The sequence below is a fragment of the Peromyscus californicus genome, unplaced genomic scaffold (assembly GCF_007827085.1).
Source record: "Peromyscus californicus insignis strain IS unplaced genomic scaffold, ASM782708v3 Scaffold_7__1_contigs__length_154581171, whole genome shotgun sequence".
Classification (NCBI taxonomy): Eukaryota; Metazoa; Chordata; class Mammalia; order Rodentia; family Cricetidae; genus Peromyscus; species Peromyscus californicus.
Genome location: NW_026294595.1, coordinates 51,241,989 through 51,253,781, shown reverse-complemented (window position 1 = coordinate 51,253,781; position 11,793 = coordinate 51,241,989). Strand labels below are relative to the sequence as shown.

Sequence of the window (11,793 nt, the reverse complement as noted above, 5' to 3'; positions counted from 1 at the left end):
AGGTAACATTTGAGCAAAGACATGAATAAAGTGGGAAAAAGAGCTAAGCAGAAGAAAAGGTATTCTAAATATAAGAAACAACAACAAAAATTCAGAAGCCAGTACACAAGAAGCAAAGTGAACAAGGAGCCATCTTCTTATCCCTTTATTAAAACTCTGCATTTACCCTGTGTAGTTGGAACTACCTACTAGATACAGTTAAATTCACTCATTCTACTTATTTTAGATTTCTAGGGATTTTCAAAGCATTAACTTTTGTGAGTGATTTCCATGGCTCCAAATTCAAGAATGCAGAGCAGTATTTGAAAAGTCTTTTTTCTGGAGCTGGACATAGTGAGTTACAAGACAGCCAGAGCTATGCAGAGAAACTCCATCTTAACAAAAAAGTTTGGTTCTGTTCTTGTTTCCTCCAACCTACTATTTCCTTCATAGATAACTATGAATCTCCTAGCAGTTCATGGTAATCCTTGGCTACACAGTAAGTTCAAGGCCAGGATACATGAGACCTTGTCAGGAAGGGAGGGAGGGAAGGAGGAAAAGAAAGAAGAGAAAGAATGAGAAGGAGGGGGACAGACAGAGGAAGAAAGGGAGGGAGAGAGGAAAGAAGAAAAGAGGAGAGAAAGTGAGAGTGGGTGTGTAAGAGAGTGTGCATGCTGGTAAGAATGTGGAGAGACTGGAAACCTTGTAATTTACTGTAGAAATATAAAATAGTACAGCCACTGTGAAAAACAGTGTATCACTTTTAAGTACAATTATTATATGATCCAGCAGTATTTTGTGGTATTTGCCCAAAGGAATTCAAGGTGGAAACTCAAATGGGTAGTCATAACATCTGTGATCACAGCAGCATCATTCCCAATAGCCAAGAGGTAGAAGCAACCCAAATGTCCACCACCAATGAATGGTTAAACAAGTGTGATACATACATACATACATACATACATACATACATACATACATACATGGGTATTATCCAGTCCTACAAAAGAAGACTATTCTTACACATGCCCCAACCTTGATGAACTATAAAGACATCTGCTATGGGAAAGAAATCAGTTATTAACCAGGTGCTGTGGTGCACAGTTGTGATCCCAGCACTCTCAAGGCTGAGGCAGGATATAATCTAGTTATATAATCCCAGTATAAACTATGTAACTAGATTCAGTCTCAAAAGCACAAAACATGAACTTAAAAAAAAAGAAGGGTATGCTGTGAGATGGCTCAGTGAGTCAAGCTGCTTGCTCACCTGTTGGGGTTTTTTTTTTTTTACTCTTTTTTTTTTTGAGGGGCCAGCCACCCAGCTTCCAAATAAATTCACACACGGAGGTTTATTATTACTTATGAATGCGTAGCCTTAGCTTGGCTTAGTTTCTTGCCAGTTTTTCTTAATTTATCTCATCTACCTTTTGCCTCTGGGCTTTTCCCATTCTCTTACTTCCGCATATCTTACTCTTACTTTTATTTACTCTTACTTTTATTACTTAAATGTAATAAAAAAATTAAAAGAAACAGCAGTTAGTTACAAAAAGACAAATAGTGTATGACTTGTATGAAGGACCTAAAGTAGTCTAGTTCACAAAAACAGAAAGAATGGTGATTGTCTGGGGCTGGAGAGAGGGCCACGGGAAACACCACGATTTAACCATTATTCAGACAGAGGAAATTATATTTTAATTATAATTTTATTTTATTTTTATATTTAGAAATATATCATATACATACATGAATTTGAAAAAGATGAAATATATAGGAGGCTTCAGGGGAAGGAAATGAGAGAGGAAAACTATGTAATTTTAATCTATAAAAAATGTTAAAAAATCTGTAACAGCCATTTATCTGAGACATTCATCTGATTTGTTCAAAGTTACCAAAAATAGGTAGCTGAATAGATTTTAAAGAATATTCAGACACTTTTTAGTCCAAAATTATGGTACATTATAATCTCTTAATTCTTCCAATTGTAAAGGTGGAAGAAAACCAAGTGCAGTGGCAAATGCCTTTAATCCCTGCACTTGGAAGGCAGAGGCAGGAGATCTCAGTGAGTTGGAAGCCAGCCTGGGCTACATAATTGCAAAGTATTTGAACACTCACTTGGTTATCCCAGTACTTCCAATCAGGCTTTCTTTCTAAAGTATTAACTGTCTTTACACACCTTTTACTGGGTTCTTTTAAAGAAATAATCCCGCTGGACCTGGTGGCGCAGACCTGTGATCCCAGCTACTTGGAAGGCTAACAAAGGATCACAGGTTCAAGGCCTGCCTGGGCAACTCACCCTGTCTGTAATAAAAGTGAAAAGAGGGTTGGCTTGTAGCTCTGTGGTCGAACGAACCCCTGTCTGGCACGTTCAAGGTGCAAGGCTCAGTCCGCAATGGCGGAAAAAGATGAAACATTATCTTCACCGCTAGTGACACTAACAATGCCGGGGCGGGGGTCGTCTTCCGCGAGCTCTCTTTCCATTTCCCTGCCCGCCAGCCTGGGACCGGAGCGCCTGTCATTGTCTTCCGCTACTGGTTACCAATAAAGTTATTACAAAGTGACCTTGAGCGGCTTTTCCCCCGCCTTCTCCATCCGGGTGCTGCGGCGGGGATAAGAGCCGTAGTGCGCCTGCGTGCCCAGCCCCACTGCTTCGACCTCTGCCGCCGCTGTCGCCGCCGCCGCCGCCGCCGCCGCCGCCTCGGGAGGTAAGCGGAGGTAAGCGGAGGGCGCAGGGCCGGGGCGGAGCGGGCCGCTGGGCCCCATCCACCGGGCTTGCACCTCCCGGGCACGCGGCCACGCCGGCGGCCTGCGCGGGGGCCCTCGGGGGCCCGGGGTGGGAAGGGCAGGCCCCTGGGGGACACTTGACCTTAAGCCTCTTTTCACTCCGCAGAGAGGAAGCGGGAGAGGAGCCCACGTCGCCTGTCACCCCCATCCACGCCGCGCCGCCCGGAGGAAAGATGTTCGCCTGCGCCAAGCTCGCCCGCACCCCCGCTCTGGTGCGTCAGCCAGGCCTCGGCCCAGCGGACACGCTGAGGGACCGGCTCTCCTTCACCCTTGCCCCGATGTCCTCTCCACCCTCCCTCCCAACCCTGCGGCCCGCAGAGCGGCCCCCCGCCATGCGGCCCCCGAGGCCCGCCGGGCCGGCTCGGCCTAGGTCACTGCCTCCCTCCTCCCGGAGCGCGCCCCTCCCCCACCTCCGGGTCCCTGGGGAGTTGGGGTCGACGCGAAGGTCGGGGTACTGGGAGGTAGGAGGGTGCCGCTGAGGCCTAGTTGCCTCTGCAGCGCTTCCCATGCGTGTCTGTAGGTCAAACTTGGCCGCTGCAGAGGGAGGGACTTTGCTTCCCTGTGTGGGCGGAGAAAGGTGGTGGGGGAGCCCTGAGGCTTTCTTTTGAGAGGCTTTTAAGTGAAAGTCTGAATCTATAAAGGATTTGTCCTAGGGAATCAGGTCCTGGTTCTGAAGGGATTTTTTCCGTGACCTTAGTGTCCGTGGACACTCAAGGGCAGAGAGGCTAGAATGCAAGATGTCCTTATAGTGAGAGCATTTCACCGATTGTTAAGCTGCCATTGCTTAAACTCGGTAGTAAATTTCTGATTAATGGGCATTTGAGAATATTTTGGAAATAGTGGGAGCTCAATTAACTGCTGAACTATTTTAAATGACAGCATTCATAGTGACACTCCTAATATTGCTGGCCCACATAAACTCACTTGTCTTACAGCGTTACACTTACTGAAACTTCCACAGCACCACCCAGTCACTTTTTAACTAATTGTTCTTAGGATTTTAATTCACAAATAGATTAGGTAGCAGGTTTTACAATTCATTGTTGGGTTGGCTTTGTGTGTTCAAAGGGACCAAACAGCCAAGATAATTGTGCAGATAAATAAAAATCTCTGCTCGTTTTTCCCTTCTGCTTTCTCCTTTAGAATTTACGGTTGCAAGAAGACTCGTCTGTATTCTTTATACTTGAATTTTTTCCTTTCCTTCCATTAATAGATCCGAGCTGGATCCAGAGTTGCATATAGACCAATTTCTGCATCAGTGTTATCTCGGCCTGAGACTAGGACTGGAGAGGTAAGTACTGATAATAGAAATTTACAAGTTTGTTAGAGTGGAGGGTGAATATAATGAATGAACGGCTCCAGGGTAGTCTCTTTCCACTTCTATTAAACAATATGTAGAAGGTGAGCCACTGAGAGGAATTCTGGTGGCCAAGACAGCCTCCTGAATTAGCAAATAAATATTTTAGTCTGCATTTATATTTAAGTCTGTAGTTTTGAGTTATCTGTATTTAAGATTAAAATAGTCATGACTATCAAAAAGAGCCTGCTCTGTTGAAAAATATACTCACATATTCTGTTTTATAATTGTTAACAACCCTAGAAGGTATAGATTGTTAATTATCTTATACAAGATAAGCATTATTCCAAGTTCTTGGTTTTCTTTTTCATTGTGCCATGCAATTATTCATTCATACCAAGCTACAATATAAAGAAGTTACCGTTTTGGCAGCACAGTAGTTAAAATAGATGTGATTACTGAATTGACCTTTGCCTTATTTCCTGTTCCCAGGGTTCTACGGTATTTAATGGGGCCCAGAATGGTATGTGTCAGCTGATCCGAAGGGAGTTTCAGACCAGTGTAATCAGCAGAGACATTGATACTGCTGCCAAATTCATTGGTGCGGGTGCTGCAACAGTAGGAGTTGCTGGTTCTGGTGCTGGTATTGGAACAGTCTTTGGCAGCCTTATCATTGGTTATGCCAGGTAATCACTTCTATCCCAGAGTAAGTTAAAGAAACCATGGGAAGCTGTAATTGGAAATAGGAAAGTAGTGAAATAATAGTAACTCCTTTGAAGTGTCTGTTGTGTGTCTTGCATTATATTTTGTGATGTGTGCAGTAGTCGCTTAAAGAGGTGAGAAGGTTGGGGCACAAGCCTGTAACCCCAACCAGCCAGGAAAGGCAAAAGGATCACAAGTTTGAGGCCAGCCTCAAGAATCCAGGACCCCTCAAAATGGGTGTAAACTAAGCATTTATATTTGCATAAAAATGACTCCCTAACTTTATGCCACATGATCAGGGGTGGGGGAAAAAAAAAGATTTTGAGAGACAGAACCAAAGTAGTGGAGGGCGATAGCACCTCCATAGAACTTTGTAGTTTTCAAAGATCCTCTTACTGGTTATCTGGTTATCTGATTCTTTATCATTTACCAAATGCTGATGTTAATATTTAAAAGTAACAGTCACCTGTGTTGTGTTGTGTCTCTTCTAGAAACCCTTCACTGAAGCAGCAGCTGTTCTCATATGCTATCCTGGGATTTGCCTTGTCTGAAGCTATGGGTCTCTTTTGTTTGATGGTTGCTTTCTTGATCTTGTTTGCCATGTAACAGAAATTACTGCCTGAAATGTTGGCATTCATAGTAATTACGGATGTAATTCTGTGTATCTGACTGTGACTCCAAAAACTGTAGTGCTGGTGTCATGGAAATGTACGTTATTTCCAAAGTCATTTCATTAAAGATGAAAACTTTAATTTCTGCTGTGATTTATCTAATTTTGGGTCATCATAAAGATGATACGTTGAGGCCGATGGTTGTCCAGGTCAGAGGAAGGTAAAGCAGTTACCCTGGTTTTGAAAAAGTGCTGCATGTGATTTTTATGGGAATTCTCTTATGTAGTGTTCTGCAGAATGTAATTTATGGGGTTTTTGTTTCTTAATGTAAAGGAGAAATACTTTAGTTCTTTGAGCTTCTTTGAAATATGATTAATACCGCATCTAAATAGTTTTGTGTTTTTAAAGGTAACCATGAATTAGAAGACATAGAAACAGAATCACCTTCTAAGTGGGTGTGGCCACCCTTCCATTGCTAGATCTAAAAAGAAGTCATGTCAGCTTGGAAACCGTTACTGCAAGGGGATGTGACGTTTTTTCCCAATGCCCCACATTGAGCAGTTCTGTGTCCACAGTAAATAACTATGTGTCTTCTGAGAAGGGACCTAATTATACTGGCAGCTAGTTTCTTATTTAAACAAGCTCTTTTAAAAAGTAGTCCCAAAGTTGCTGAAACATTCCTGCTGCATTGTAGTAGAATTCTTAGGGATGATGGTTGAGCAAGGGTCTGCCCTGGTACTGCATGTTGCTTCTTGCTCAGACTTTTCCTAGGGAAAGGAAGAAGGTGGTGTCACCATGGAAAGACTGTTCTTGGCCTAGCAGATAAACTACTGTCAGACTGACATCCAGGTTTCTGGGTTGGGTAGAAGATAGTGGAATATGGGAGGGTGAAAGGGACAAACCAGAGTGATACATAGGTAATGAAACCCACTGCTTTCTATGCTAACTAAACAAAAACATTTTTAAAATAAGTTTTAGGATTTTTTTAAGATGTGGAGAATTAGGACAAATGGGCTCTTTCACGTTAGTGCCCTCTGCATGGGTTGGTTTCAGCTGAGAAAAGGAATCCTGAAGCATAGTGGGAAGCTTTCCCTCCGCATCACAGAGGTGCTTGTTTAAATTAACCAGTAATCTCTGGCCCTGAGACCTAGCAGTCTGCACTGGGAAATAGTTTTCTTGGGTAACTTTGTACATACTGTTGGAGAACCACTATTGAGACATAGCCTTGCTTATAAAAACAGCAGACAAATCCCAAAGAGCAGGAGTGGGATTGCTTTTAGTTCATTACTCATCTGGCCTATCACAACATTTTTGGAAAAACAATTTTTCAATCACTCAAAGGATAAAGGCAGCATTGTAGATAATACCAGCAATCCCTGGCGGGTGGGAGGCTGAGGCAGGATTACCACAGGAATCGATACACGGTGATATTGAAAAAAATGCTAAGTGAGCCAGGTGGTGGTGCTCTTCTTTAATCCCAGCACTCAGGAGACAGAGGCAGGCAGATCTCTGAGTCAAGGCCAGCCTGGTCTACAGAGCCAGTTACAGGACAGCCAGGGCTACACACAGAAATCCTGTCTTGAAAAGTGCCCCCCAAAAAAGAAAAATGCTAAATGAAGCAAGCCAGACACAGCAGACCACAAGTGTATGATTCTGTTTTTATAAAGTAGGTGAGTTTGTAGAGACTAAGCTGATTAGAAGTTACTGGGAACTCGGGACAAGGGAAGGTGGGTGACTGCCTAGTGGTTGTAGAGTTTTATTTTGGGTAAATGGAAATGTTCTGGCACCAAATGGTTGAACAAGATTATAAATGTACTAAGTCATCAAATCATACACTTTTTAATGGTTGACATGGTAAATTTACATGTATTTCACAATTAAGTTCCTTTACTATGTAACAAAATAGTAAAGTAACAAAACGTTTAAATCATAGGGAAATACTTAGAAGAATTAATCTGTTCCAAGTTCAATTTAAATAAAGTCAGTCTTGGACAAGACTTATCATCCATGGTGGATGGTCAAAGAAGTATGGAAACATAGATGCTGGAAGAAGAGTTGCCTCTGCTGGGGGAATCCCAAGAATAAAAGATCCCTGTACAATGAGTGCACACCTTCAGTTTACTGAGCAAAAGGAGTTAAGTCTTTACAAAGGGACTTAGAACTACAGACTGTTTTACCTAGATGGGAAAAATATAACATCAAATACTGGAGAAATATTTATTGTGTACTATTTTGCTGTTTTTTGCGACAAAGTCTCACTAGGTAACCCAAAGCTCCTGCCTCAGCTTCCCAAGTGCTGTGGTTACAGGTGTGTGCCACCACTGCAGTTAGCCCTTCTGTGGTACTGGAGGTTGAACATTTCATGCCAGGCAAGCATTTGAAAAAGCTCCATCCTTAACTGTGTACCACTTTTGTAACAAGTACCGCCTGTCTTAGTGAGTTTTGAAACAAATACTGAAGGGAAATACTTTTTAATAACTTAGTTTCAGAATGGAGGCTAATAGAGGTGTTACTTTCATACCAACCAAACATGAAATGAAGCATTTTCTCTGTTGAGAATACTAGGTTTATTTTAAAATTCCCAACAGGCAAGAGGACCCCAGAGCACTAGAATACCAGTTCAACTCAGAAAGTTGTTCTTTGGTGTATTGCAGATTTTTAATCTTGCTTTTTTTTTTTTTTTTTTTTTTTTGGTATTGTGTAATGTATATTTCTGTAATAGAGATATTTGGGGAGGAGAGTGATTTTCAGAACTGGGAACCAAACCTGGGCCTTGTGTATGTTAGGCAGGCACTCCGCTGAGTTGCACTATTGCCTTGAAATACAGTATTTTGAATGTTTTGCTGATTAACTCAATATTAATTTGAGAATGAAATTAACTTTGAACTAATAGGAAACTTGTGTGTAGCAGTAACTCTAGATATGTATTTGATTAAAATTGAAACAGTTGAATCTCATGTAAGTGTCATGAGAGGTGAGATGTTTAGAAGGAATAGGAATCATTTTCTAATGAAGAGATCACTTGAAAACCACTGCTTGTCTACATCTGATGCTAAACCTTGAATCCTGTGAGAACAGTCCAGAGAAGAAAGTATGTCTCCTAGTGAACAGCATAAGGGAGGACAAAACAGCCAAACACTGATGAAAGAAAAGAGTTTCCTGGAAACAGTGTAAGCCAGAGCTAAAGGGTAGGCTGGGACCAAGTTATGTAAACTGGCAGGCATGTGAGTTTTTATCATGTGATCACAAACAGCCATTCAAAATTTGGAGCTGTGTTTTAGAGTTGTTAAAGAGACCAGTGTGGAATGGCTTGAAGTCAGTACCAGTGATTACTAGTGGATTTCCTAGTGATAAGTAGGATGTTGTGTGACCAGACTTTTCCAGGAGAGATGCATACACATCTACACCCCAGATTGGGAGCCCACTACAGACCAAGGCATGGATACCACCAAAACTCCAGTTTGGTAAATCACTGTGAGTTTTATTGGTACTACTTAGAGGAATATGGGTCACTTACAGTAGCAGAAATGACTCACAGCTGCATCACCAAAGCCCACCCCAGCACCTGTGACAGCTCACAAAGCTGGGAACCTGGTGCACACTGCAGGGTTTCGACTTGTTTACCTTCCTGTTTAAGGAGCTCCCCTTCAGGATTGATGTTTCAGTCTCCTAGGAAACTGTTACAACAGAGGGCTTACTTAGTAGGATGGTGGTCGTGATAATTTTAAAGAATCTTCAAAGGACTCGAGATGGCTTAGTGGTTGAGAGCATTTATTACAACAGTGAACTGTTGTAGAGGACCAGGGTTCTACTCCCAGCCCCTGTGTGAATCCGTGGAGGTTCACAACCATCTATAACTCCAGTTCCGGGGGATTTGAAGACCTCTTCTGACTTCCACAGACACAAGGGACACATGCAGTGCACGTACACACACAGGCAAAAATTCATACATCTAAGATCTTTTTTTTTTTAATTTTTAAGATTCTTAAAAATTTCCAAAATAGCACTGGGACTTGGCCTAGATCTCTGGAGCCAGTCAGGGAAGGTGAGGGTGTCCATTCCCCATCTACTAAGTCTACTCCTTATGAGAGCCTTCACATGTACACTGCCATCACAGCAAACAAGCTACAAATAAAAATCAACTAATTTCCCAAATTATATAGCCGTTGTTTAGTAGTAGTACCAGGATCTAAACTCATAAACCTTCCTTGATTTCAGAGCCCATGCTTTAATTTGCAATGTGACTATTTTAGGAATGCTAAGAAAATTTGATTTGGGGAAATAAAGACTTGATTTTTGTATAATTTTAAATATGAGATAGAATCTTACAAGTGAACTTGGTCTTGTACAGAGAATGATTTACAGTGTACCTAAAAGCTGTGAATAGAAGTTCGGAACAGAGCACGGGGTCTGAGTAATGGCTCAGTTAAGAATGCATTTCTCCGGCCAGGCGGTGGTGGCGCACGCCTTTAATCCCAGCACTCCGGAGGCAGAGGCAGGTGGATCTCTGTGAGTTCGAGGCCAGCCTGGTCTCCAAAGCGAGTACCAGGAAAGGCGCAAAGCTACACAGAGAAACCCTGTCTCGAAAAACCAAAAAAAAAAAAAAAAAAAAAAGAATGCATTTCTCTTGCAGAGGACCCAAGTTCAGTTCCCAGTACCTGCAATAGGCTGCACACAACTTCCTCTAATCCCACCTCCAGAGGATCCAGTGTCTTATGGTCTCGATAGGAACTGCGCTCACATGTACAAACTCACACACATACACACAATTTCTTTCTTTTTAGGACAGGGTCTCGTTATATAGCTCCTGGCAGGCCTGGAGCTCACTGTGTAGACCAGGCAAGCCACGAACTCACAGAGAACCAGCTGCCTTCACCTCCTAAGTGCTGGGATTAAGGCATGCCACTACTACACCTGGTATTTTTTAATGTGCAGAGCGGCAGAACCTACTCCCGATAGGTAAGAAATTTGTAGCAAACCTAATTACCCTAGTTTTGTGAATTGCAACAGTGTTGGAATTACCCTAGTTTTGTGAATTGCAACAGTGTTGGGAGTCCTGTTAACCGATATGAAGAGCAGGGAAGGTGGTCACTGGCAAAAGAAATGACAAAAACTCAAAGAAGTAGACAGAAAATGAGCACACACATTATTTAACAAAAGGACCTGGCCGGGCAGTGGTGGTGCACGCTTTTAATCCCAGTGCTCAGGAGGCAGAGGCAGGTGGATCTCTTGAGTTCAAGGCCAGCCTGGTCTATAAAGTGAGTTCCAGGACAGCCAGGGCTACATAGAGAAACCCTGTCTCAAAAAACAAACAAACAAAAGCCAGAATGACCTGTAAACCGAACAAGTGAAGAAAATGAGGGGGATAAATTGCAATAGCTCAAAAGCCCACGGCCTCAGCAAGACTGAACCATTTTAGTAAGAGCTACAAGCTGGCCGAGGAATTTAAGAGTTTCAAATCTTAAGAGTTGACATAGATGTGAGGAATGATCAAAAGTTGTGATTACAGGCTATGCAGATAGTTGAGTGGACAGAATGCTTGCTGTGTCAGCGTGAGGACCTGTCCTAGTCCACTGTCTACTGCTGTGATAAGAACCAGGACCAAAAGCAACTCGAGAGGAAAGGGTTTATTTCAGCTTACAAGTGTGGTCCATCATAAATATGCTGGGTATTTTAATCACACTTCAGGGTAGAGCCAGTACCCAAGCCAACACAAAAATAACTCAGTGGTGTTTTCATACACTATTTGTCTCATACTGCTTTTGGGGGCATTTTTAACTTTATTCATCTTTGACTTATTAGTTTCCACTTTTGTGTTTTTGTGTGGGCTTTTTGGTGTGTGTTTGTTTCTTGTTTTGTTTGTTTGTTTGTTAAAGAAAGAATGGGTATGTAGTTGAGTGGATGGGGATGTAGGGAGAATCCGAGACTTCCGGCAGGAACCTGGATGCAGGAACTGAAGCAGAGGCAGTGGGAGAATGATGCTTACTGGCTTGCTCTTCACAGCTTGTCCAGCTTGTGTTTTGATATAACCCAGGCCCACCTGCCCAGGGCTGATATAACCACAGTGAGAAAGATCCTCCCACATCAATCTATCATCAAGAAAATGCCCTACAGACATGCTCTCAGGCCAATCTGAGGGAGGCAATGCCTTAACTGACATTCTGTCTTCCTAAATGGCTCTAGCATGTGTAAAATTGACACAAACACATAAACACACCAAAAAACCAAACAAATTTAAAAAACTAACCGAACAAACAACAAACAAAAAAACCTAACTAGCACAGGACCGGAATTCAGACCTCAAGCATCCACAGAAAAAGCCTGGCATGGTCGACAGGAAGTGGGGGCACAGACACAGGAAGATGCCCAGGGCTTCCTGGTTACCCAGTCTAGCTATAACAGTGAACGCCCAAGTTCACTGAG

General features: G+C 42.6%; 1 protein-coding gene across 2 annotated transcripts; it reads left to right on the top strand.

Annotated features, from left to right (window-relative positions):
• Nucleotides 1–2,552: 2,552 nt before the first annotated feature.
• On the top strand, nucleotides 2,553–5,511 carry Atp5mc3 (ATP synthase membrane subunit c locus 3). 2 transcript variants are annotated; one of them, XM_052725185.1, is made up of 5 exons: nucleotides 2,553–2,681; nucleotides 2,867–2,972; nucleotides 3,974–4,051; nucleotides 4,550–4,743; nucleotides 5,251–5,511. In XM_052725185.1, the coding sequence occupies exons 2-5, from the start codon at nucleotides 2,934–2,936 to the stop codon at nucleotides 5,363–5,365; spliced, it is 426 nt and encodes a 141-aa protein (XP_052581145.1). In that variant the 5' UTR covers nucleotides 2,553–2,681; nucleotides 2,867–2,933; the 3' UTR covers nucleotides 5,366–5,511. The 2 variants fall into 2 exon arrangements, with proteins under 2 accessions (XP_052581145.1, XP_052581144.1); XM_052725184.1 differs by having other exon boundaries at nucleotides 2,566–2,691.
• The last annotated feature ends 6,282 nt before the right edge of the window (nucleotides 5,512–11,793 follow it).

Excerpts from the sequence above, each read along its gene's own strand:
- Atp5mc3 (XM_052725185.1), top strand. The coding sequence starts at position 2,934 with ATGTTCGCCTGCGCCAAGCTCGCCCGCACCCCCGCTCTG. Across the intron at positions 2,973-3,973 it reads TCGCCCGCACCCCCGCTCTG|ATCCGAGCTGGATCCAGAGT; the intron begins GTGCGTCAGCCA and ends TTCCATTAATAG. Across the intron at positions 4,744-5,250 it reads CTTATCATTGGTTATGCCAG|AAACCCTTCACTGAAGCAGC; the intron begins GTAATCACTTCT and ends TGTCTCTTCTAG.